At 38.9% G+C, this 26,305-nt stretch overlaps 2 protein-coding genes across 2 annotated transcripts in view; one reads left to right on the top strand and one right to left on the bottom strand.

Moving 5' to 3' along the window:
• The window catches only part of FGD4 (FYVE, RhoGEF and PH domain containing 4), a 238,296-nt gene that overhangs the window by 170,520 nt on the left and 41,471 nt on the right, over positions 1-26,305 (bottom strand). The gene's annotated exons all lie outside the window — the stretch shown is intronic.
• LOC139030657 (nucleolin) lies at positions 698-26,221 on the top strand. Its single transcript, XM_070454156.1, has 2 exons — positions 698-703; positions 25,211-26,221. The coding sequence occupies exons 1-2, from the start codon at positions 698-700 to the stop codon at positions 25,931-25,933; spliced, it is 729 nt and encodes a 242-aa protein (XP_070310257.1). The 3' UTR covers positions 25,934-26,221.

Here is a 26,305-nt window from a genome sequence, read left to right as displayed (position 1 = left end):
TTGTTGACTATGATGGCTACTCCATTTCTTCTAAGGGATTCTTGCCCACAGTAGTTGATATAATACTGAGTTAAATTCACCCATTCCAGTCCATATAAGTTCACTGATTCCTAAGATGTCGATGTTCACTCTTGCCATCTCCTGTTTGATCACTTCCAATTTGCCTTGATTCATGGACCTAACATTCCAGGTTTTTATGCAATATTGCTCTTTACAGCATCAGACTTTACTTCCCTCACCAGTCACATCCATAACTGGGTGTTGTTTTTGCTTTTGGTCCCTCTCTTCATTCTTTCTGGAGTTATATCTCCACTGATCTCCATTGGCATATTGGGCACCTACCAACTTGGGGAGTTTCTTTCAGTGTCCTTTTTGTCTTTTCATACTGTTCATGTGGTTCTCAAGGCAAGAATACTGAAGTGGTTTGCCATTCCCTTCTCCAGTGGACCCTATTTTGTTAGAACTATCCACCATGAGGAAAAAAAAAAAAAAAAAACTATCCACCATGACCCGTCCATCTTGGGTGGCGCTACATGGCATGGCTCATAGTTTCATTGAGTTAGACAAGTCTGTGGTCCATAGAAAAACTCTATATATCAGCATAAACAAGACCAGGAGCTGACTGTGGCTCAGATTATGAATTTTTTATGGCAAAATTCAGACTTAAATTGAAGAAAATAGGGAAAACCACTCGACCATGCAGGTATGATCTAAAGCAAATCCGTTACGATTATATAGTAGAAGTGACAAATAAATTCAAGGGATTAGATCTGATAGACAGAGTGCCTGAAGAACTATGGATGGAGGTTGGTAACACTGTACAGGAGGTGGATATCAAGACCATCCCCAAGAAAAAGAAATTCAAAAAGGCAAAATGGTTGTCTGAGGAGGCCTTACAGATAGCTGAGAAAAGAAAAAAGACGTGAAAGGTAAAGGAGAAAAGAAAGATATGCCCATCTGAAAGCAGAGTTCCAAAGAATAGCAAGGAGAGATAAGAAAGCCTTCCTAACTGATCAATGCGAAGAAATAGAGGAAAGCAATAGAATGGGAAAGACTAGAGATCTCTTCAAGAAAATTAGAGATACCAAGGGAACATTTCATGCAATGATGGGCACAATCAAGGACAGAAACGGTATGGATCTAACAAAAGCAGAAGATTTTATTAAAAAGAGATGGCAAGAATACACAGGAGAACTATACAAAAAAGATCTTCATGACCCAGATAACCATGATGGTGTGATCACTCACCTAGAGTCAGATATCTTGGACTGGGAAGTCCATTGAGCCTTAAAAAGCATCACTACAAACAGAGCTAGCAGAGGTGAGTGATGGAACTCTGACTTAGCTATTTCAAATCCTAAAAGATAACACTGTGAAAGCACTGCACTCAATATTCCAGCAAATTTGGAAAACTCAGCATTGGCCACAGGACTGGAAAAGGTCAGTTTTCATTCCAATCACAAAGAAAGCCAATGCCAAAGAATGTTCAAACTACCGCACGATTGTACTCATTTCACACATTAGCAAGGTAATGCTCAAGATCTCCAAGCTAGGATTCAACAGTACATGAAACAGAACTTCTAAATGTTCAAGCAGAATTTAGAATTTAGAAAAGGCAGAGAAACCACAGATCAAATTGCCAACATCTGTTGGAAGAAAAAGCAAGAGAATTCCAGAACATCTACTTCTACGTCACTGACCATGCTAAAGCATTTGACTGTGTGGATCACTACCAACTATGGAAATTTCTTAAAGAGATGGGAATACCAGACCTCCTTACCTGCCTCCTAAGGAATCTGTATGCAGATCAAGAAGCAACAGTTAGAACTGGACATGGAACAATGGGCTGGTTCAAAAGGGGGAAAGGAGTACATCAAGGCTGTATACTGTCACCGTGCTTATTTAACTTTTATGCACAATACATCATGTGAAAAGCCAGGCTGGATGAAGCACAAGCTGGAATCAAGACTGCAGGGAGAAATATCAATAATCTCATATATGCAGATGATACCACCCTTATGGCAAAACGCGAAGAGGAACTGAAGAGTCTCTTGATGAAGATGAAAGAAGAGAGTGAAAAGGCTGGCTTAAAACTCAACATTCAAAAAATTAAGATCAGGGCATCCTGCCCCATAACTTCATGGCAAATAGATGAGGAAACAATGAACACAGTGACAGACTTTATTTTCTTGGGCTCCAATATCTCTGCACATAGTGACTACAGCCATGAAATTCAAAAAGACTTGCTCCTTGGAAGAAAAGCAATAACCAACCTAGACAGCATATTAGAAAGCAGAAACATTACTTTGTCTACAAAGGTCCATCTAGTCAAAGCTATGGTTTTTCCAGTAGCCGTGTATGGATGTGAGAATTGTGGACTGTAAAGAAGGTTGAGCACTGATGAATTGATGATTTTGAACTGTGGTGCTGGAGAAGACTCTTGAGAGTCCCTTGGACTGCAAGGAGTTCCAACCATTCCATCCTAAAGGAAATCAGTCCTGAATACTCATTGGGAAGGAATGATGCTGAAGTTGATACTCCAATACTTTGGCCCCCTGACGCAAGGAGCTGACTCATTAGAAAACACCCTGATGCTGGGAAAGACTGAAAGCAGCAGGAGAAAGTTACTACAGTGGATGAGATTGTTGGATGGCATCACCAAGTCAATGGAGGTGAGTCTGAAGAAGCTCTGGGAGATGATGAAGGACTAGGAAGACTGACATGCAACAGTCCTTTAGTGCTGCAGTCAAAGAGTCGGGCAGGACTAAGCGAGTGAACAGTAACGATACGAGTTATGAAAGGCACAGGCTCTCAAGTCAGATTATACTTGCTCTTTGTGCTGTTTGCTTAGTTGCTCAGTCGTGTCCAACACTTTGCAACCCCATGGATTGTAGCCCACCAGGCTCCTCTGTCCATCAGGATTCTGCAGGCAAGAATACTGGAGTGGGTTGCCATAGGCTCCTCCAGGGGATCTTCCCAACCGAGGGATTGACCCTAGGTCTCCTGCATTGCAGGCGGATTCTTTAACATCTCAGCTACCTGCTTGATCACTTACAAATCAATATTAAGCTGAACTATTAGTGGTTTGGTTTCTTTACCTATAAAATTTGAAACAAGGGTATTACCCTCACATGGGTTTTAAAATTTCATAAGATAAAATGGTTAATAAAACACTTTGAAAACTGCATAGCACACTGGGTACTCTCAATACACTTTACCCACCTTACTACTATTTATGAGCTTCCCAATGGGTATAAACTATTAATGCCCTCCTCACCTTGCCCTTTTTTTTCTGTAAGTTTTTATTATCATATTTTTTAATTGAAGGGTAATTGCTTTACCGAATTTTGTTGTTTTCTGTCAAACCTCAACATGAATCAGCCATAAGTATACATATATATCCTCCTTCTTGAACTTCCCACCTCCCTCCCCGTCCCAGTGTCCTTTTTCTTTAATCTTTTGTAGAATCATGAATTTCAGCTGGATGAGACTATAAAAACCAAGGTTAATTCATTGTTTATTGACATAACATGTTTCACTGGGTCACATGAAAAATTTAAGTGCTATAAAAGAAACGGGGCAGAAAAGAAAATCATATTAAAGAATATTTCTACCTATTACTGGCTATATGAAATAGCTGGTAAGTGCAGAACTTTACTTAACCTTTCCCTCCCTCATGGGATTACTCCGTTCCCTCATGTGATTACTCTGTTGAAAATGACAAAATAGTCTTGACAAGGCTATACTCTAAACCCAAGCAAAAGATACATTGTGAATTATGAGGTCTTCTTCCTCTACCATTTTCAACCTTGGGCCTTTACTCAAAACACTCAGTTACTCTGTCCAAATAGATTAATGCATCTGCAAAGCCGGTCAGCCGGTTGTCAGAAGATCCAAACTCTTATTTAAACTCTCACACCAGCTTTTCAAATTTTAGTGTTGCCAACAATATCTCCACCACATGCCCCCTCTACTTCAGAGGTTTTCAGAAAAAAACAGGAAAGATGACAAACCAAAAAACATGGGTATTTACCATAGGCTTCCAGCTTTGTTTACAAAGAGGAAAAAAATGTATTTGTGGGGACTGCATCAACATTCCTCCAAATTAAAGGCATCTTAAATATCTGAAGTACGAAGTTGAGAAGAATGGTTATTTACCTTTAAACAATGATAGCTGAATGATACTTTCTTATGCTTTATACTCTTTTTAAGACTCCCCCCACCCACACCCCCACACACAATGTGGATCATTTTTAAAGTTTTCTTTGTATTTGTTACAATATTGCTTCTGCTTTATGTTTTGGTTTTGGGGCTGCAAGGCATGTAAGAGCTTATTAGCTCTTCAACCCACACCCACTGCATTGGATGTCAAAGTCTTAACCACTGGACCACCAAGGAAGCCCCTCTTGTGCTATATTCTTTGAACTAATTTGTCTTCCAAAGAATTAGTGTTTTAAGTAGTATTTAATCCACAAGAAAAGTACTCTTGGTATCAACATTTTAAATTATGAAGGGTTTAGGGATCAAGATTTTTAGTAATAAGACAGGCCTGGGCTGAAGCTCTACTCTCTCCCATAACTATGTGATTTGAACAAGCTAGCTAAGCTCTTGAATCCTCGGATTTTATTTACTTGCTTGTTTTTCACTGGTGATGATGGTTTTGAATAAACATGATAATTTCATCTCTTCTCTCACAGGGTTGGTGGGAACAAATGAGATCACACACTGCAAGTTATGAACAAGAAAATACCAGTCAACACTACTGGCCTGTTCTATCTATTGCTGAGGCAGCAATCTGTTCCATTCAACAGTTCACACCTTATAGCACAGTAAACTATGTTCAGTATCCTGGGATAAACCATAATGGCAAAGAATATTAACAAAATCTACAGATAACTGGGTCACTTTGCGATACAGCAGAAATTAACACAATATTATAAATCAACTATATTTCAAAGAAAACAAAAACAAAACAGTTGACATCTGAATTTCCAAAGCTACCTCAAGTGGGTCTGTTAGATGATGTGAGTTAACATAAGCCCACTGATCCAAGAGCTGCAAGAAATGAGGTTACAATTGACCCACAAAAGAAATATAGGGTGAGTAAAAGTTTTAGCAAAAACGTTAGCTGTGTCTCACGGTACCTACACTGCATTTTCTTTCTGTTCTCACTGCCTTTAATCATAGGTAGGGCACAGTTAACTGTGAGGTGAGCTGATAGAAAAATGTCAATACTCCTCAGGTACTACTGGAAGCACTTACATGTTCTAAGAGGTATAACCTTCTCATCTTATTTTGAATTTGACCCTGGATTTGCCAACCTGGAAGGACTTTAGTTAAGATGGAAGAAAAAAAAGAAGCCCAAAATGAATGTTTTCTTATCTTTCTTTACAGCCTAAGATTTTTCAAACTATGCTCGCATATTACTAGTGGATCTGATAGAAAATAGTAGAGTATATAAACACACAGAAAGGATTAACTTTTACTTCAGACACAAACACAGATGTATAAGCACACACAGAGTACTGGGTTATGGTTAAAAAGTTTGAAAGCCGCTATTCAGAAGCATAGTGATGGACTGTTCTCCTTCTGAAAATAAGTGGGAAAGTATTATGTATTCAATTTCCACAGTAACACTACTTTGAAAAATCAAAGTTCACTGCTGTGACAAAGAAAACGAAGATAATTTCTTCTAGAGAAGAAAGTTTTCTTTCCCATTTCAGTATGTTGGGTTCCAGCTAATCATTAATATGCTCAGATAACTAACATATTTTCAAAACAAAGAAACAAATATGAGGGGCAGCTTCAGAGGGAAAAACATTTTATTTTATTAATTTCAGGTTATATGCCAGGCACACATATAGCCTTCCTCTTTTAATTTTCACAATTCTGTAACTATCACAATGTGGTAACTGCTAGGACTTTATAGTTCTGCATTTTAAGTGACCCGTCTAATGAAGGTTGTTTCCTTACTGTCACAGGACTGGCAAGTTAGTCATTACCACTTGTGACCAGCCTGCTTTGCACTGCATAGGGCCCTATACTCAGGACTATGGAAAGCCAGAAAGTAGAATCCAAAACATTTTCTATTCTCTATTTTTCCTCATAAATAGGCTTCACTTAAAATAATAGCTTAACTGGCACAAAACTGTAATTCAAAGAGCAAGACCAACCAGTGACTTGCTGTGAAATCTTGGAAAAACCAACTTCTATGGACATCTATTTGTGTATCTACAAAATAGGAATAACAATGCCTTACCAACTTGATGGTAGAGCTCTGCAAAGTTTCTAAAAGCTAAGATTTTATGGTTCATGCTTTTAAGACCATAGATGCTAAATACTAACTTCCATCACCAGAAACTTCACTACCAGGGGCAGAATTAAAATCAGTAGTAGAGAGATAAACTCCATGTCTCAAGTTCTTTCCAACTGTGGCACCCCAACTGACCACGCCATATCTCCCACCAGTGAAGTATGGCTGCGCAGGCTTCCTAATCTTACACATCTGCCTAGAATTTTTGCTTCTGTCTTGCCACCTAGTGGCAGCAGGATTCACATGACTATAGCAAATGCAGGCTCCTGGTGTTCAAGACAAAGAAACTGAAAGTCGATCAGTCGTGTCTGACTCTTTGCAACCCCGTGGACTATACAGCCCATGGAAATCTCCAGGCCAGAATACTGGAGTGGATAGCCTTTCCCTTCTCCAGGGCATCTTCCCAACCCAGGGACTGAACCCAAGTCTCTCACATTGCAGGCAGATTCTTTACCAGCTGAGCCACAAGGGAAGCCCAGAGAAAAACAGGTAAGGGCCATTTCCTGAGCCAACAAACTTTTTCCTCAGTCACCAGGCAGGAGACGCAAACCTGGGAGCTCTTTCTGCTCTCCTCACTGGAATCTGGCCTTCAGATGCCTCCATCTTCCAAAACTTGTCTTCATTAAGAGAAACTTCATGAGATTAAGTTTTGTCAAGAGAAACTTCAAAAGATGAAGTTTTATGAAGAAAAACATCAACCTGAGAAGCCATCAAGCATTTGCAAGCATTTTTTTTAATGGTAAAATATATAGATGGGATCCTAAAGAGACTAAAAGACCCATAAAAATAGAAAATGAACTCTTAGAATTTATCCATCTATTAGACTCAAGGCCACAGCTCTGGGGTGTGATGGGGCATTCACAACTTAGCATATAAGAATGGCACCCCAACAACCATTTACATAGGCTCAAGGGCCCTGATGAGACTTGCTACTACTTAATAAATACATCTCTGCATTTACTGTGCAAAACTTGTCAGAACTTCGTCTTACAGCTTTATTTGTATCCAGGGCCTCCTTGCCTTATGCAAAGCTATGCTCTAGAAATGCTTACTTATTTAAAAAAAAAATCTTCAAACTTTTAACAGAACCCTTTGAATCAGTTCTAGCTTTCTACAAGTCTCAGTTGACTCCCAGTTACCTTCAAAAGAGAAAAGCATGGTTAGCTTTTTCACATAGGGCATTTCATTTCCTCAAGTTGCTCCTGCTCTCAAAGAAAGGAAACACAGCAATTATCCCCTTTGCTGCTTTTTAATTAATTGCTTCACTGATAGCTACAAAAGTTTAGAAAGAAAGAGAAGGGAATCTACTTTTAATAAGAATCTGCTCAACTATATTTCAACTAAATAAGTCAACTACATTTAGAAAAGAAGAAGAATTGAATATGTGACAGACCCCAAGTTAAGCCTTTTTTATATATAGGTTATACTTTTCAAGAAAAAGCAGTGCAACAGTTCAAAAATCAAAGATCAATTCCCTCTGTGTCAGTTACTAGAGGTTTACAACCTTGAAATGTTTGTTATTTATATTCTCTGGAAACTATTTCCGCCAGTGTAAAATGGGGATTACTACATTCTATTTTTACTAAACATTAAAGCACTGTGCCAGTGAAGTGCTGACTGCGTTCTCTCCCTTACTATTCCCAGCTTCTGCTTTCTTAAAGCAATGGGGAAGAGGGTGGGGGTTGTAGAGTCCCATGCATCTTAGCACTTATAAACTGCTTCCAGCCTTTTATTTATTTTTAGAAATATATGGAATTAAGTTTCATTTAAAATAAAGGTACACATTACAGTATACTAACACATATATATGGAATTTAGAAAGATGGTAACGATAACCCTATATGCAAAACAGAAAAAGAGACTCAGATGTATAGAACAGACTTGTGGACTCTGTGGGAGAAGGCGAGGGTGGGATGTTTCAAGAGAACAGCATCGAAACATGTATATTATCTAGGGTGAAACAGATCACCAGCCCAGGTTGGATGCATGAGACAAGTGCTCGGGCCTGGTGCACTGGGAAGACCCAGAGGGATCGGGTGGAGAGGGAGGTGGGAGCGGGGACCGGGATGGGGAATACATGTAAATCCATGGCTAATTCATTTCAATGTATGACAAAAACCACTGCAATGTTGTAAAGTAATTAGCTTCCAACTAATAAAAATAAATGGAAAAAAAATAATAAATAAAAACAAATAAAAATGCTAAAAAAAATTAAAAATAAAAAATAAAATAAAGGTACAGAGCAGCTTCCTCAAACATCAAAAAGAAGGCAAATTTTAGTGCATGGAAGGAGTTCAATAGTATTTCCCTGGGGCTCAAATGGTAAAGAATTTGCCTGCCATGCAGGAGACCTGGGTTCAATCCCTGGGTTGGAAAAATCCCCTGGAGAAGGAAATGGCAACCCACTCCAGTATTCTTGCCTGGAAAATTCCATGGACAGAGGAATCTGGCAGGCTACAGTCCATGAGACTGCAGAGAGTCAGACACGATTGAGCAACTAATTTCAACTTTTTTCAGAAGTTCAATGGCATTCATTTTAAAAAGTAAGCAAACCCTGGAAAGAATGTATAAGCAAATAGTGAAAATTAATGACCTTGAATCAGAAAAAGGGAGTGAGTCAAATATAGAAGAAAACAATATAATAACAGCAATTAATTACTGAGCACTTAAAAGTTTTGCATGCACACTGTATTTGACACTCACCAGAAAAGGCCAACTAAGGACCAAGGTGTGATGACTTTTAAGGCTGCCACATTGGAAATAGAGAAGTAAATTCTATACCAATTTTCCTATGACATATGTAGTGTTTATTTTTATTAACCACCTACCACTGATATAATGCAGAAACCAAGTCAAATCCATAACTAAAAAAGTAAAAGAAAAAAAAAAAAGTCACGGCCCAAAGTAAAGGACAATAGTCACAGGGCAAAGGGCAAAAGCCAAACAAAAGAAGCAGTTACTTCCATATTAAAAATACCCAACACTCCTGAAATTACCCCAGGAAGGTTTCTGCTCCCTTTAGAGCATATGTCAGGGACCTGTGCAAATAGGTGGATTCAGATTCCACTCTGCTAGTTGTATAAATTTACAGCAGATAAACCACCTCACCAAAAAAAAAAAAAAAAAAAAATCAGAAGGAGAACAGATGGCAGAGGAGTAGGTGGACGAGGAGTACATCTCTCTCCACAGATACATCAGGAATACACCTTCAGACACAGAAGTGCATGCAGAACACCAGTTGAGAGCAGACAGGAGTACCTGACCAGTAGAAAAGAATATATAGAACCACAGCAAAACTCGGTAAGACAAAGGAACTAGGGGGAAAAACAGGAGTGTTAGTAAGACTGGACCTGCCCTCAGCCAGTGGGGAAACTGAAGCAGGGTCCGATCCCCACATCAGGGCAATTGTCTGAGTCAGAGAAGAAACATTTAAGGCTGAGAGTGAAACAGGTGATCTGCGGCGGCCTAAATGGAATGAGAATCAGACAGTCATTGCTGCAGCCATACATATCCCAGACAGGGACGTAGGTCCCCTGGAAAGTGCAGCAGCTGGGAGTTGGAGTTTAGGGATTGTGGAGCAATCCCAGGGTGAGGGCTGCTGTTGACTGCAGATAGACAGACGGAGGGAAACTGAGGGAGGAGATTGTGGTGGAAAGTTTGGCAGCCATGCGTAGTGGGTGGAGCCATCACCATAGCCTCTCTCTCCCCACAAGCCAGCATTGGCAACTGAACAATAGAGAGGCTGGCCCAACAAATATCTGACGCACTGAACTACAGAATAGGACCCTGCCCAGGGTGCTCCTTTAAGTGACGGATGTGCCAAACTAAATTATGACCACACCCAGGGGAGCCCCTCTATGTACGTGACACGTCAAACAACAGAGAAGGACCCCAGGCAAGGGAGCCCTCTAAGTGCCTGAATGGGCTGAACTGCAGAGAAAGACTGGCCAAAGAGACCTTCTGATTGCCAGCTACAAGAGGCTTGAAAAAAGACTCTGATAGGGCCATAACTCCTGCGATGGAGATAGTCCATGTCCCTGCATACTTGGCACTGCCAGGGTCCCTGCAAGTCAAGCAGCTGTGCCACCTTCACGTTCAACTCTCACTGGGGCAGAGCTGCCACAGGCAAAAAAGTTTTACGTCTATGTGCATATCCAACTCTTTGCGACCCTGTAGACTGTGGCCTGCCAGGCTTCTCTGTCAGGGAGGGGATTCTCCAGGCAAGAATACTGGAGCATATTGGCCAATACTGGTTGCCATACCCTTCTAGAGCACTATAGTTCCTGCTGCCCTAGCCGCCAACTCCCCTGAGTACGTGGTGCTGCCAGAACCCCTGTGACCCCAGCAGCTGCACCACCTCCACCCCTGGCCCTCACAGGGGCAAACCCAAGTCCTCCAGGGCAGACTCAGGAGCAAACCCCAGTGGACGACCCACATGCAGAGGTGGAAATAAAACTACAGTTGAAACCCAGGGGCAGTGTGGCTAAGGAAGAAGACCCAAAACCCTCCCACTAGCTGTACAAGTTGCAGATTAAATCCACACAATCAACTAGGCAGACTCTGTGTCTATGGAATATATAAAAGGTCAATGAGAGCTCTCACAAAAGAAAATGCACAAAAGAGTTCTGATAGCTGTGGACACTGGAGGCAAGAACACACAGGAGTAGGGCCAGGTTAGAATCTGAGCTGCCCCCACAGCAGGTCCAGAGATCAGCACAGTGTTGGAGGGCGTCCTAGGGAGGTGAGGGGGACTGTGATTCCCACTGAGAGAAAGGACTCTGACAGCAGAGACTCAAGAAAAATATTTATTATTCTTACGTTTTGACTTCTTCTATAGATTCTTTTGGACTTTTTTGCTATTTTTCTCCCCTGTTGTAGTTGTTAATTTTATTGGCACTGTGAAATCTAATTAGACTTTTGAGCTTTTTTTCTTCTCAGTCACATTTTTTATTGTTGTGATAGACCTCTGCCTCTACGTCAGGCTTTTGCAGTTCTTTGGAGTTTTCCTTTTCTTTTTTTTCTTTAATTTTTTAAACCTATTATTATTTCTACATTTGTTTCTTTGTTTGCTTTTCCTACTGTTCTTTTCCCCTTGCAGTTAATCTTTAATGTGTATACATCTTCTTTATCTACCTTTATTTAATGCTGCATATCTAATCTTTCTTTTCTTTCTTTCCTTTCCTCTCAACATATATGTTAGTTTTATTTTCATTGCTTTATTCCTCAATTGGTACCTTGCTTTAGTTTTGTTTTCCACTTTGTGCTTCAGTTACTTTTGTTCTGATAGATATAATTTTTGGTTTCCTTTGCTCACCAGGTCAATCTACTGTACTTAATTTTTGTTGAGTTGTTTTGACTTTGCTTATGGATGTATATATATATATATATGTGTGTGTGTGTGTGTGTGTGTGTGTATTCAGTCACATTTTTATTGTTGTTATCAACCTCTGTCTGTATGTGGTCTTTTGCAGTTCTGTGGGGAGTTTATCTTTTTTGTTTCCTTTTTCTTTCTTCTTTCATTTTTTTTCTCTACTTTATAATTTTAATTTTTTAAAAACCTATTATATTTTTTCTATATTTATTCTTTTGTTTGCCTGTCCTACTGTTCTTTTCCCCTTGCAGTTAATCTTTAATGTATATAAATCTTCATCTATCTCTCTTTAACTCTGCATATCTATTCTTTCTTTCCTTTCCTCTCAACATATTTGTTAGATTTCTTTTCATTGCTTTATTCCCCACTTGACAACTTGATTTAGTTTTGTTTTCCAGTTTGTGCTTTAGTTAGTTTTGTTCTTCACTAGTAAATATAATATTTGATTTCCTTTGTTTATTGGGTCAATCCACTGTACTTTATTTTTGTTGGATTGTTTTTGACTGTGCTCATGGATGTATATGTATATGTGTATATCCATTATTTAAATTATTAGTTGCCTAATTTTCTAACTGCCATTTGTTGGAGGTTCATCTTTGGTTTCTCGTTTTTGGATATTTGTTTTAATCTCACTTAATGTCATAACAAACCACTTTTGGAATCTTTGTTCCTGACCAGAGATCAAGCCCTGAGCCTTGAAGTGAGAGTACTGACTCTCTTAGACTATCAGAGAACTAACCGTAGGGAGCATTAAACAGTGAGAACTCACACAAAGGAAACCACTTGAATACAAGACCTGGCATCATCCAACCACCAGTAGCACCCTGTGCAGGACACCTCATCTAAACAACAAACAACAACAACAAAAAAATCTAATCATCAGCAGACAGGATTACCACCTCATTCATCCTTGCCCATCAGAGGAAAATCAAACAAACAAAACCTCAGCACAAATCTCACCCTATAGGAAGCTTACACAAAGCACTGGACCAACCTTAGGAGGGCAGAAACCAAAAGGAAGAAAGAATTCAACTCTGAAGCCTGGGAAAAGGAGACCTCAAACACATTAAGTTAAAAAAAATAATAATGAAAGGGCAGAGAAATACTGCAGTAATGAAGGAACAAACTAGAAACACATAAGTCTGAATAAATGAAGAGGAAACAGGCAAACTACCAGAAAAAGAATTCAGAAAAATGATAGTAAAGATGATCAAAAACCTTGAAAACAAAATGGAGAAAACACAAGAATCAATTAACAAAGACCTAGAAGAATTAAAGAATAAATATACAAACAACACAATTACTGAAATTAAAAATACTCTAGAAGGAATCAATAGCAGAATATCTGGAGCAGAACGAATCAGTGAGCTGGAAGATAAAATGGTAGAAATAACTTCTGAAGAGCAGAATAAAGTAAAAAGAATGAAAAGAACTGAGGATAATCTCAGAGACCTCTGGGAAAATATCAAATGCACCAACATTTGAATTAGAGGGATCCCAGAAGAAGAAGAGAAAAAGAAAAGGTATGAGAAAAAATTTTAAGAGATTATAGTTGAAAATTTCCCCAACATAGAAAAAGAAATAGTCAATCAAGTCTAAGAGGCACAAAGAGTCCCATAAAAGCAGCAAGGGACAAGCCACAAGTAACATACAATGGAAACCCCATATGCTTAACAGCTGATCATTCAGCAGAAACTCTGCAGGCCAGAAGGGAATGGTAGGATATATTTAAAGTACTGAAAGGGAAAAATCTACAACCAAGATTACTGTACCCAGCAAGGATCTCATTCAAAATTGATGGAGAAATCAAAAGCTTTTCAGACAAGCAAAAGTTAAGAGAATTCAGTACCACCAAACCAGCTTTACAACAAATGTTAAAGGGACTTATATAGTCAAGAAATACAAGAGAAGAAAGATCTACAAAATCAACTGAAAAAAATTAAGAAAATGGGAACAGGTACATATATATCAACAATTACTTTAAAAGTAAATGGATTAACTGTTCCAACCAAAAGACACACACTGGCTGAATGGATACCAAAACAAGACCAATATATATGCTGTCTATAAGAAACCCACTTCAGACCTAAAGACACATACAGACTGAAAGTGAGAGCATGGAAAAATATTCCATGCAAATGGGAAGCAAAAGAAAGCTGGAGTAGCAACCCTCCTATCAAACAAAATAGACCTTAAAATAAAGAAGATTACAAGGGATAAGAAAGGACACAACATAATGATCAAGGGATCAATCCAAGAGGAAGACATAACAATTGTAAATATCTCCACACCCAACATAGGAGCACCTCAATACGTAAGACAAACACTAACAGACATAAAAGGAGAAATTGACAGTAACACAATAGTAGGAGGAGACCTTAACACCCCACTCATACCAATGAACAGATCATCAAAACAGAAAATTAAGAAGGAAACACAAGTCTTAACAGATACATTAGATGAGATGGATCTCATCGATATCTTCAGGACATTCCACCCAAATGCAGAAGAATCACCTTCTTCTCAAGTACACATGGACAGTCTCCAGGACAGACCACATTTTGGGTCACAAATCAAACCTCAGTAAATTTAAGAAAACTGAAATCATATCATCATCTTCTCCAACCACAACGCTATGAGACTAGATATCAATTGCAAGAAAAAAAACTGTAAAAACCACAAACACTTGGAGATTAAACAATATGTTTCTAAATAACCAACAGGTGACTGAAGAAAGCAAAGAGAAATTTAAAAATTTCTAGAAACAAATGACAATGAAAACACAACTCAAAACCTATGGGATGCAGAAAAAGCAGCTCTAAGAGGGACGTTTATAGCAATACAATCCTACCTCAAGAAATAAGAAAAACATGGACTAGACAACCTAACTTTACACCTAAAACAACTGGAAAAAGAACAACAACAACAACAAAAAAAAAAAAAACCACAAAAAAATTAGTAGAAGGAAATAAATCATAAAGATCCCAGCAGAAATAAATCAAATGAAAGAAACAGTAGTGAAGATTAATAAAACTAAAAGCTGGTTCTAAACAAAATTGACAAACTCTTTCCAGACTCATCAAGAGAAAAAGGGAGAAGAATCAAAACAACAAAATTAGAAATGAAAAAGGAAAAGCTACAACAGACAATACAGAAATACAAAGGATTATAAAAGACTATTATGAACAACTAAATGGCAATAAAATGGATAACTTGGAAGAAATGGACCGATTCCTAGAAAAGTTCAATCTTCCAAGACTGAATCATGAAGAAACAGAAATTATGAACAACCCAATTACAAGCAGTGAAATTGAAGCTGTGATCAGAAATCTCCCAAAAAACAAACTCCCAGCACCAGATGACTTCACAGGAGAATTCTATTAAACATTTAGAGAAGAGTTAATGCCTATCATTCTAAAACTCTTTCAAAAAATTGGAGAGGAAGGAACACTTCCAAATTCATTCTACAAGGCCATCATCACCCTGATACCAAAACCAGACAAAGACAACATAAAACATGAAAACCACAGGGCAATATCACTGATGAACATAGATGCAAAAATCCACAACAAAATTTTAGCAAACGGAATTCAGCAACACATCAAAAATCTCATACACCAGGATCAAGCTGCGTTTATTCCTGGAATGCAAGGAGTCTTCAATATATGCAAATCAATCAATGTGATATACAATATTAACAAATTGAAATATAAAAACCATGTGATAATCTCAATAGCTGCAGAAAAAGCCTTTGGCAAAATTCAGCACTCAATTTAATTCAGTTCACTTCAGTTTGGTCGCTCAGTCATCTCCGACTCTTTGCGACCCCATAACTGCAGCACGCCAGGCCTCCCTGTCCATCACCAACTCCTGGAGTCCACCCAAACCCATGTCCATCAAGTCAGTGATGCCATCCAACCATCTCATCCTCTATTGTCCCCTTCTCCTCCTGCCCTCAATCATTCCCAGCATCAGGGTCTTTTCAAATGAGTCAGCTCTTCACATCAGGTGGCCAAAGTATTAAGAGTTTCAGCTTCAACATCAGTCCTTCCAATGAACACCCAGGACTGATCTCCTTTAGGATGGACCCAGGAATAAAACCACCATATGACCCAGCCATCCCACTCCTAGGCATATATACCCCGCGGAAACCAGGGTTGAAAAAGACACATGTATCCCACTGTTCATTGCAGCACTATTTACAATAGCTATAACACGGAAGCAACCTAGATATCCATCAACAGATGAATGGATAAAGCAGTTGTAGTACATATACACAATGGAATATTACTCAGCCATAAAAAGGAATGCATTTGAGTCAGTTCTGATGAAGTGGATGAACCTAGAATCTATTATACAGAGTGAAGTGAGTCAGAAAGATAAAGATCGTATTCTAACGCACATATGTGGAATCTAGAAAAATGGTACTGAAGAATTTATTCATAGGGCAGCAATGGAGAAACAGACATAGAGAATAGACTTATGGACATGGGGAGAGGGAAGGAGAGGGTGAGATGTATGTAAAGAGTAACATCGAAACCTTCATTACCACATGTAAAATAGATAGCCAATGGGAATTTGCTGTATGGCTCAGGAAACTCAAACAGGAGCTCTGTATCAACCTAGAGGGGTGGGATGGGGAGGGAAATGGGAGGGAGGTCCAAAAGCGAGGGGATATATGTATACCTATGACTGACTCATGTCAGAAAACAACAAAATTCTATAACGCAATTATCTTTCAATAAAAAAAAAATTTAAAGGAAAAAAAAAATCAAAAGAGGGCTTCCTTGGTAGTATAGTGGTTGAGAATCTACCTGCCAAAGCAGGGGACATGGGTTTGATCCCTGATCCGAGAAGATCCCATATACCACAGAGCAGCTAAGCCCGCGTGCTGTAGAGCCTGTGCTCTGCAAGAAAGGGGAGTCACTGTGATGAGAAGCCCTAGAAATCACAACTACAGAGAAGACCCTGATCACCACAACTAGAGAAAGCCTGTGCACAGCAATGAAGACCCAGTGCAGTCAAATATAAACAAATAAATATATTTTAAAAATCAGAAGAATCAGAGAAACATAAACAGATGGAAATATCACTATTGTGAGGGAAGTCTTTGTGTGCATGGAACTGTTTTGTATCTCCTAGGGTTTTCTAGTTTTTTTTTGTTTTTGTTTTTGTTTGTTGTGTTTAGTTGGTTGGTTGGTTGGTTGGTTTGGTTTTTTTGGCTGCACCATGGATTGTGGGATCTTAGTTTCCCCACCAGGAATCAAACTCAGGTCCACGGCAATGAAAGTCCAAGTCTTAACCACTGGGCCATCCGGGGAATCTCTGGAATTATGATTAAACTCATCAAGTAAAAAGCCTCTTAAACACTGTGGCATTTTTCTTCATTGTGTTAGCTTCTATGATTGAAGAAATTTTTTGAAAGCTTTTGTTACAATCCTGAAAATACATGAATCATAAGTGACCATGAAAATCTTTATCTGAAAAGGGCAAAAAAAAAAAAAAAAATCAGTAAATGTGTATTTATACCATTTAATTGTACTTAATTGCCTAAATAGTTTTCCCCACGTGATCCTGATTCAAAATATGATAATTTCTCAAGGGTAAAATATTTTTTCCTAAATGAATATTCTATTATCAAACATAAACTTTGAAGAATCAATATTAACTTTGAACATGATAAATATATGAATCCCCAGAGACAGAAATAAATAATACACATCATATATGGATTACATCTCACCTAATAGCTACGGTAATAGGATAGGTAGGGTTACTATACATATAACTTCATTAAGAATTCACGAGTAATCCACTGGATAAAATTAGTTACTTATATTCTTTAATCTCAGCTAACTGAATTTTCAAATGCCCAGTTATTCAAAAGAAACAATAGGTAGAAAGAATGTGGGTCCTTAAAGAGACCTAGGCTGAAATACTGAACACCATAATTGTGTCCTTAGGCAAGGTATTGAACTTCTTTGAGCGTCAGTTTTGCCATCTATAAAATGGCAGTATCTACTTCACAGAATTACCATTATCATTATATCACATAAAATATGCAAAAGAAACCACATAATCTATAATATGTAGTAGAATCTGAATAGATCCTTCCATGACCTCTTTCCCTTAAGTTTTTCAGTATCTTTCTCTCAACCAGTCATCTCAAATTTTTTTCATCATACAACCAATTAAAACTTTTGACTTTGCACCTGAGGAATCTATATTTATGTTATATTACAAAATATACAAAAATAGAAAATTTAATAAGATGCTAAAGATGACATGAAAAACAGTTTTAAATATTGGCCTCATAGTATTAGTTAATACTATCTCAAGGCATGATAAAACTTAACATACTTAACAAGAGTAGGACTTCCCTCCTGGTCCAGTGGTAAAGATCCCCTGTCAATGCAGGGGACATGGGTTCAATCCCTGGTTCAGGAAGATTCCACATGCTGCAGGACAACTAAACCCAAGCACTTCAACTACTAAGACCCCGCTCTACAGCAAAAGAAAGCCCATGAACAGCAACGAAGATCCAGTTCAGCCAAAAATAAATAATAAATTTTAAAATGTTTAAAAAGTGACAGCAGATGTAAATTCAGACTTCAAATAATGTTCATGGTAATTTTGCTTGTTTGCTTGCTTTTTGTTCACCTTTAGGTTCACATTTAGGACAAGATGTCCTAAATGGTTAGATACTCTGATTGTTTTTAACATCATAATATGACTCAGAGTTACTAGAAGAATAAACTGTACTGTTTACTTATTGTTCATGTGTCTTGTATTCTTAGGCTTATCTTCAAATTGTGGTTTCTTTAAGACAGTATTTGAATTTGATATCATGTATCATTTTATGAGTTTAGTTAAAGCTAAACAATATATCCTATAAGTTCATTAAACCAAATACTTAAAAATTATACTGTTTAGCAAAAAGCAAAAGGACAGGGCAAAATGGCCTGCCATCTCTCTGAGTCATAGAATTTCCATTCTCCTTTCAGGAAGCCTTCTCTACCACATGGGATATGCCATGTGACAGTGTGACATTCAGATCAGGAAGTCACCATAAACACATAAAATGATTTTTCAACATATATAATAGAAGTTAGTAAGGCTTATTTTTTAAACAATAAGCAGAAGTTCTAATATTTTCTCCCAATACCTGGATTGCCTTACAAACCCCCAGTGTATACACAGCTTATACCCACTTGACCTTCAAATCTTAAAACAGCCTCATGACCAATGTCAGCCTCTCCGCTCCTTCAGTCTATCTTCTACACTGCTTACAACTGTTTCTTTCTAAATTATAAATCATATTGCTACCCACTCCCTCTCAGGAACCCTCAATGGCACTACAACTGCTTACAGAGAAAATTCAAACTCTTTAGCATGGCATAAAAAGCCTGTAGCATAAAAAGTCTAGCTCCAAACTCATGTACATCCAGCTTCATCTCTTACCAATGCTCATACTATGCCTTATTCTGGAGCCCCACCCAAAGGTCAGATGTTTCCCATACATGGTCTCATTTACCTCCCTTCACTCAGCAAACAATCATTGGCTACCTACCATATATGAAGCACTGGGGATGATAAGACCAGTCGCTGCCCTTGAAGGCACCAGTCTCCCAGCATGACAATCAAGTAAATAAAATTACAGCATAAAGTGAAAAGTACTCTGATGGAGATATACAAAGTACTTATTGTGAAAGTCTGGGGTCAGAAACACTTCCCTTTGTGTTGCCAGAGCTATACCAGATCTTTGCTCAAAATCTGCCAACCCCCACCTTTAGCAGGAGTTAACCTAAATCTTTAAGGCAAAGGACCCAGACATTAACAACAAAAAAAAAAGCAGAAATGGCTAGAACCAAGAATGTGAGTAATCTGACTTCCAACAGACTCTGAGTCTCATTATTTGATTTTACTACCAACAGCCATGACAGTCCATTATAGACCAAGAAAGGTAACGGGTTAGCACTGTACTCCCTCAAAAAGCCTTGACCCTTTCCTGTTAGACTAATGCATAATGCCTTCCAATCATTAACCTCACTCCACTTCCCTTGTTCTTTACTCTTTAAAATTAAATCCCTCTTCCCTTATGCCTTGTATGATAACTTCTTAATAACCCTTCAAAATGTCAATTTTTACTTCATAAGCTGCCCTGGAAAGATGTGGTCTCTTCTTCCCAGAAGCTCCTGTAGCACTTCGTCATGCTGTTGTAATACTCACTGCTATTTCATACTGACAACTTTAAAACAAAAGGATCTTCAAGTGTTGGAAAGACTTGGGGAAAAATCTGTAAAGTAATAACTTAATGACAACTTAAAAAATAAAATAAGATTAACCATTCAAGAAATACACTTGCTCTTTGGGGGGATTTCCATTTCCAATCTTCAATGGAAGTATAACATACACAGACAAAGGTGCTCATATGCTCAATGGATTTTCACACACTGAACACACTCCAGAAACTTTGCACCCATCCTTAGGTCTTTATGAATCTCAGCAACTATCTAATCATCCATATTTAGACATTATGAGATTGATAATCTAGATTTTAACCATTGAAGCTTCTTTAAAAAATGAGAATGCTTTCTTTTAAATATTAAATTGAAAATTCAAGGACAGAAAAATTATAGAAGGAAAATATTTTGTAAATAAACATGACAGTTTTAGTCAGTTACATAATTAATACTTTCATTTCTCATACTGATCTAAGATATTTCAAAACAAATCTTTTTTCTTGATGCATATGTTTCCTTTTACAAAACTTTATAAGTGTCTTTAAGTGCTTTAAAATATTTTCTGTGATTCTTATAATAGAAGTATTCAAATATTCTAAAATAACCACAATTTATCAACCAAAATGATACTCTCTTTCAAATATCCATCTGCAGACCAAATTCTTCCTGATGTCTAAATTCTTGAAATTTTGTAATTCTAATGAGTCAATGACTCAAGAGATTTCTGAAAGTACCATCACTCTTGTTTATAATTTCTAACCAATTTCATGAAGTATCAGCAATTTCAGTACATGACCCGACTTCGTCTTCAACCAGCAGAGAAACTTAAGCAAACTTAAGCAAATCCCTTAAATAGTATAAGCCTGTTTCATCTGTAAAAATGAAAATTACATAAGTGAATAATAAGTAAGTCCTTCTCAAACAAAAAAGCTCACTTCAAATTCAGCTATACTACCTGCGAAGTATTGCTATTATATCTAGAACAATGAATATAAAGTTAGAAGCCGTATAATATAGCTCTTGTGCTCACCAGGACCTAGAGACCCCACAGAGATTGAGCCAGAACTGTGTTTAGGGACAGGTCGAAAGTGGCCTGTCGCAGGGGCAGGGGCTCTAGATGCAGTAGACATGGGTGTGGCATAAGTCCTCTTTGAGGAAGTCGCCATTAACCCCAGCGTAGAGCCACCAGAACTTACACAGCACTGGGGAAACAGACTCTTGGGGGCACAAACAAAAGCTTGTGTGCACCGGGACCCAGGAGAAAGGAGCAGTGACCCCACAAGAGACTGACCCAGACTTCCAGTGAGTGTCCAGGAGTCTCTGGCACAGGTGTGGGTTGGTGGTGGCCTGCTGCAGGGTTGGGAGAATTGGGTGCAGCAGTGCAGGCATGGAATCCAGCATGGGACATTTCAAACGAGGTCACTGTTATTTTCATTACCTCCACCATACTTTGGCCTCAGATCAAACAACAGGGAAGGAACAAAATTCCACCCAACAACAGAAATTGGATTAAAGCTTTACTGAGCATGGCCCCAAACATCAGAACAAGACCCAGCTTCACCCTTAGTCTCTCCCATCAGGAAGCTTCCATAAGTCTCTTATCCTTATCCATCAGAGGACAGGCAGAATGAAAATCACAATCACTGACTGTGATTGTGACCAAACTGATCACATGGACCATAGCCTTGTCTAACTCAATGAAACTATGACCCATGCAGTGAGCAGCCACCCAAGATGGACTCACGGTGGAGACTTCTGACAAAATGTGATCCACTGGAGAAGGGAATGGCAGATTACTTCAGGATTCTTGCCTTGAGAACCCCATGAACAGTATGAAAAGGCAAAAAGATATGACATTGAAAGATGAACTCCCCAGGTAGGAAGGTGTCAAATATGCCACTGGAGATCAGTGAAGAAATAACTCTAGAAAGAAAGAAGCGAGGGAACAAAAGCAAAAACAACATCCAGTTGTGGATCTGCCTGGTGATGAAAGTAAAGTCCCATGCTGTAAAGAGCAATACTGCAGAGGCCCTGGATTGTTAGGTCCATGAATTTAGGCAAATTAGAAGTGGTCAAACAGGAGATGGCAAGAGTGAAGATGGACACTTTAGGAATCAATGAACTACAATGGACTGGAATGGGTGAATTTAACTCAGATGCTCTATATCTACTACTGTGGGCAAGAATCCCTTAGAAGAAATGGAGTAACCATCATAGTCAACAAGAGAGTCCAAAATGCAGTACTTGGGTGCAATCTCAAAAACAACAAAATGATCTCTGTACATTTCCAAGGCAAACTGTTCAATATCACGTTAATCCAAGTCTATGCCCCAACCAATAATGCCAAAGAACCTTAAGTTGAAGAGTTCAATGAAGACCTAAAAGACCTTCTAGAACTAACACCCAAAAGGGATGTCCTTTTCATCAGAGGGGACTGGAATGCACTCTTGGAAGTCAAGAGATACCTGAAGTAACAGACAAATCTGGACTTGGAGTACAAAATAAAGGATGGTAAAGGCCAGCAGAGTTTTGCCAAGAGAACACACTGGTCATAGCAAACACCCTCTTCCAACAACACAAGAGAAGACTCTACAAATGGACATCACCAGATGGTGAATACCAAAATCAGACTGATTATATTCTTTACAGCCAAAGATGGAGAAGCTCTATACAGTCAGCAAAAAGAAGACCAGGAGTTGACTGTGGCTCAGATTATGAACTCCTTATTGCCAAATTCAGACTTTACTTGAAGAAACTGGGGAAAACCACTAGACCATTCAGGTATGACCTAAATCAAATCCCTTACAGTTATACAGTGGAAGAGACAAACAGATTCAAGGGATTAGATCTGATAGAGTGCATGAAGAACCATGGACAGAGGTTCGTGACACTGTACAGGAGGCAGTGATCAAGACCATTCCCAGGACAAAGAAATGTAACAAGGCAAAATGGTTGTCTGAGGAGGCTTTACAAATAGCTGAGAAAAGAGAGGTGATAGGCAAAGGAGAAAAGGACAGATATACCCATTTGAATTCAGAGTTCCAAAGAACAGCAAGTAGAGATAAGAAAGCCTTCCTCAGAGCTCAAAGCAAAGAAATAGAGGAAAACAGTAGAATGGGAAAGACTAGAGATCTCAAAAAATTAGAGATACCTAGGGAACACTTCATGCAAAGATGGGCACAACAAAGGACAGAAATGGTATGGACCTAACAGAAGCAGAAGATATTAAGAAGAGATGGTAAGAATACACAAAACAACCATACAAAAAAGATCTTCAAGACCCAGACAACCAGGATGGTGTCATCACTCACCTAGACCCAGATATCCTGGAATGTTAAGTCAAGTGGGCCTTGGGAAGCATCACGACAAACAAAGCTAGTGCAGGTGATCGAATTCCAGTTGAGCTATATCAAATCTTAAAAGATGATGCTATAAACACTCTCTGACATAAATCACAGCAGGATCCTCTATGACCCACATCCAAGAATTTTAGAAACAAAAGCAAAAATAAACAAATGGGACCTAATGAAACTTAAAAGCTTTTGCACAACAAAGGAAACTATAAGCAAGGTGAAAAGACAGTCCTCAGATTGGGAGAAAATAATAGCAAACGAAGCAACAGACAAAGGATTAATTTCAAAAATATACAAGCAACTCCTCCAGCTCAACTCCAGAAAAATAAATGACCCAATCAAAAAATGGGCCAAAGAACTCAACAGACATTTCTCCAAGGAAGACATACAGATGGCAAAAAAACACATGAAAAGATGCTCAACATCACTCATTATCAGAGAAATGCAAATCAAAACCACAATGAGGTACCATTATACGCCAGTCAGGATGGCTGCTATCCAAAAGTCTACAAGCAATAAATGCTGGAGAGGGTGTGGAGAAAAGGGAACCCTCTTACACTGTTGGTGGGAATGCAAATTAGTACAGCCGCTATGGAAAACAGTGTGGAGATTTCTTAAAAAGCTGGAAATAGAACTGCCATATGACCCAGCAATCCCACTTCTGGGCATACACACCGAGGAAACCAGATCTGAAAGAGATATGTGCACCCCAATGTTCATCACAGCACTGTTTATAATAGCCAGGACATGGAAGCAACCTAGATGCCCATCAGCAGACGAATGGATGAGGAAGCTGTGGTACATATACACCATGGAATATTACTCAGCCATTAAAAAGAATTCATTTGAATCAGTTCTAATGAGATGGATGAAACTGGAGCCCATTATACAGAGTGAAGTAAGCCAGAAAGATAAAGACCATTACAGTATACTAACACATATATATGGAATTTAGAAAGATGGTAACGATAACCTTATATGCAAAACAGAAAAAGAGACTCAGATGTATAGAACAGACTTGTGGACTCTGTGGGAGAAGGCGAGGGTGGGATGTTTCAAGAGAACAGCATTGAAACATGTATATTATCTACGGTGAAACAGATCACCAGCCCAGGTTGGATGCATGAGACAAGTGCTCGGGCCTGGTGCACTGGGAAGACCCAGAGGGATCGGGTGGAGAGGGAGGTGGGAGCGGGGACCGGGATGGGGAATACATGTAAATCCATGGCTAATTCATTTCAATGTATGACAAAAACCACTGCAATGCTGTAAAATAATTAGCCTCCAACTAATAAAAATAAATGGAAAAAAAAAAGAAAATAGCACTAACAGAAAAAAAAAAAAGATGATGCTATGAAAGTGCTGCACTCAATATGTCAGCAAATTTGGAAAACTCAGTAGTGGCCACAGGACTGGAAAAGGTTAGTTTTCATTCCAATCCCAAAGAAAGGCAATGCCAAAGAATGTTCAAACTACCACATTGGTAGTTTGGACTCATCTCCCACGCTAGCAAAGCAATGGTCAAAACTTCTCCAGGTCAGGCTTCAATAGTACATGAACCATGAACTTCCAGATGTTCAAGCTGGATTTAGAAAAGGCAGAGGAACCAGAGATCAAATTGTCAGCATACACTGGATCACTGAAAAAGCAAGACAGTTTCAGAAAAACATCTACCTCTGCTTTATTGACTATGTCAAAGCCTCTGAGTGTGGATCACAACAAACCTGAAAAATTCTTACAGTGATGGGAATACCAGACTGCCTTGCCTGCCTACTGAGAAATCTGTATGCAGGTCAAGAAGGAACAGTTAGAACAGGACAGGGAATAACAGACTAGTTCCAAATCAGGAAGGGAGTACATCAAGGCTGTATACTGTCACCCTGCTTATTTAACTTATATGCAGAGTACATCATGCAAAATGCTGGACTAGCAAGACCATAGAGGGGGAAAGAATAGCACTTGGAGTGGTGAATCAAAAACCCTGGTTTTAAGCAACCTCTCCTATAGTGCAACGGAAGAAACTCTTCAGGAAGTTTTTGAGAAGGCAACTCATATCAAGGTGCCCCAGAACCAAAATGGCAAATCTAAAGGGTATGCATTTATAGAATTTGCTTCATTTGAAGATGCTAAAGAAGCTTTAAATTCATGTAATAAAAGGGAAATTGAGGGCAGAGCCATCAGACTGGAGTTGCAAGGACCCAGGGGATCACCTAATGCAAGAAGCCAGCCATCCAAAACTCTGTTTGTCAAAGGTCTCTCTGAGGATACCACAGAAGAGACGTTAAAGGAGTCGTTTGATGGCTCTATTCGAGCAAGGATAGTCACTGACCGGGAGACTGGATCCTCCAAAGGGTTTGGTTTTGTAGACTTCAATAGTGAGGAAGATGCCAAAGCTGCCAAGGAGGCCATGGAAGATGGTGAAATCGATGGAAACAAAGTCACTTTAGACTGGGCCAAACCTAAGGGTGAAGGTGGCTTTGGTGGTCGAGGAGGAGGCCGAGGTGGCTTTGGAGGCCGAGGTGGTGGCAGAGGTGGCCGAGGTGGATTTGGTGGCAGAGGCCGGGGAGGCTTTGGAGGGCGAGGAGGCTTCCGAGGAGGCAGAGGAGGAGGAGGAGACCACAAGCCACAAGGAAAGAAGACGAAGTTTGAATAGTTTCTTCTATCCCTGTCTCTCCCTCTTCCATTTGAAAGAAAGGACTCTGGGGTTTTTACTCTGTTACCTGATCAATGACAGAGCCTTCTGAGGACATTCCAAGACAGTATACAGCCCTGTGGTCTACTTGGAAATCCGTATAGATAACATTTCAAGGGAGATAACCCTGTTGGTGTTGACTGGATATTCGTATAAACTTTTTAAAGAGATGAGTGATAGAGCTAACCCTTATCTGTAAGTTTTGAATTTATATTGTTTCTTCCCATGTACAAAACCGTTTTTTTCCTACGGAGTTGTTTTTTTTTTTTTTTTTCTGCGTTGGGGGGTGTAAAGGAAAGCAGAATGTTTTATCATGATTTTTGCTTCAGCAAA

Source organism: Odocoileus virginianus, chromosome 23, assembly GCF_023699985.2.
Source record: "Odocoileus virginianus isolate 20LAN1187 ecotype Illinois chromosome 23, Ovbor_1.2, whole genome shotgun sequence".
In the NCBI taxonomy this organism is placed as follows: Eukaryota; Metazoa; Chordata; class Mammalia; order Artiodactyla; family Cervidae; genus Odocoileus; species Odocoileus virginianus.
Note: the sequence above shows the minus strand (reverse complement) of the source record. Positions and strands in the feature narration are given on the sequence as shown.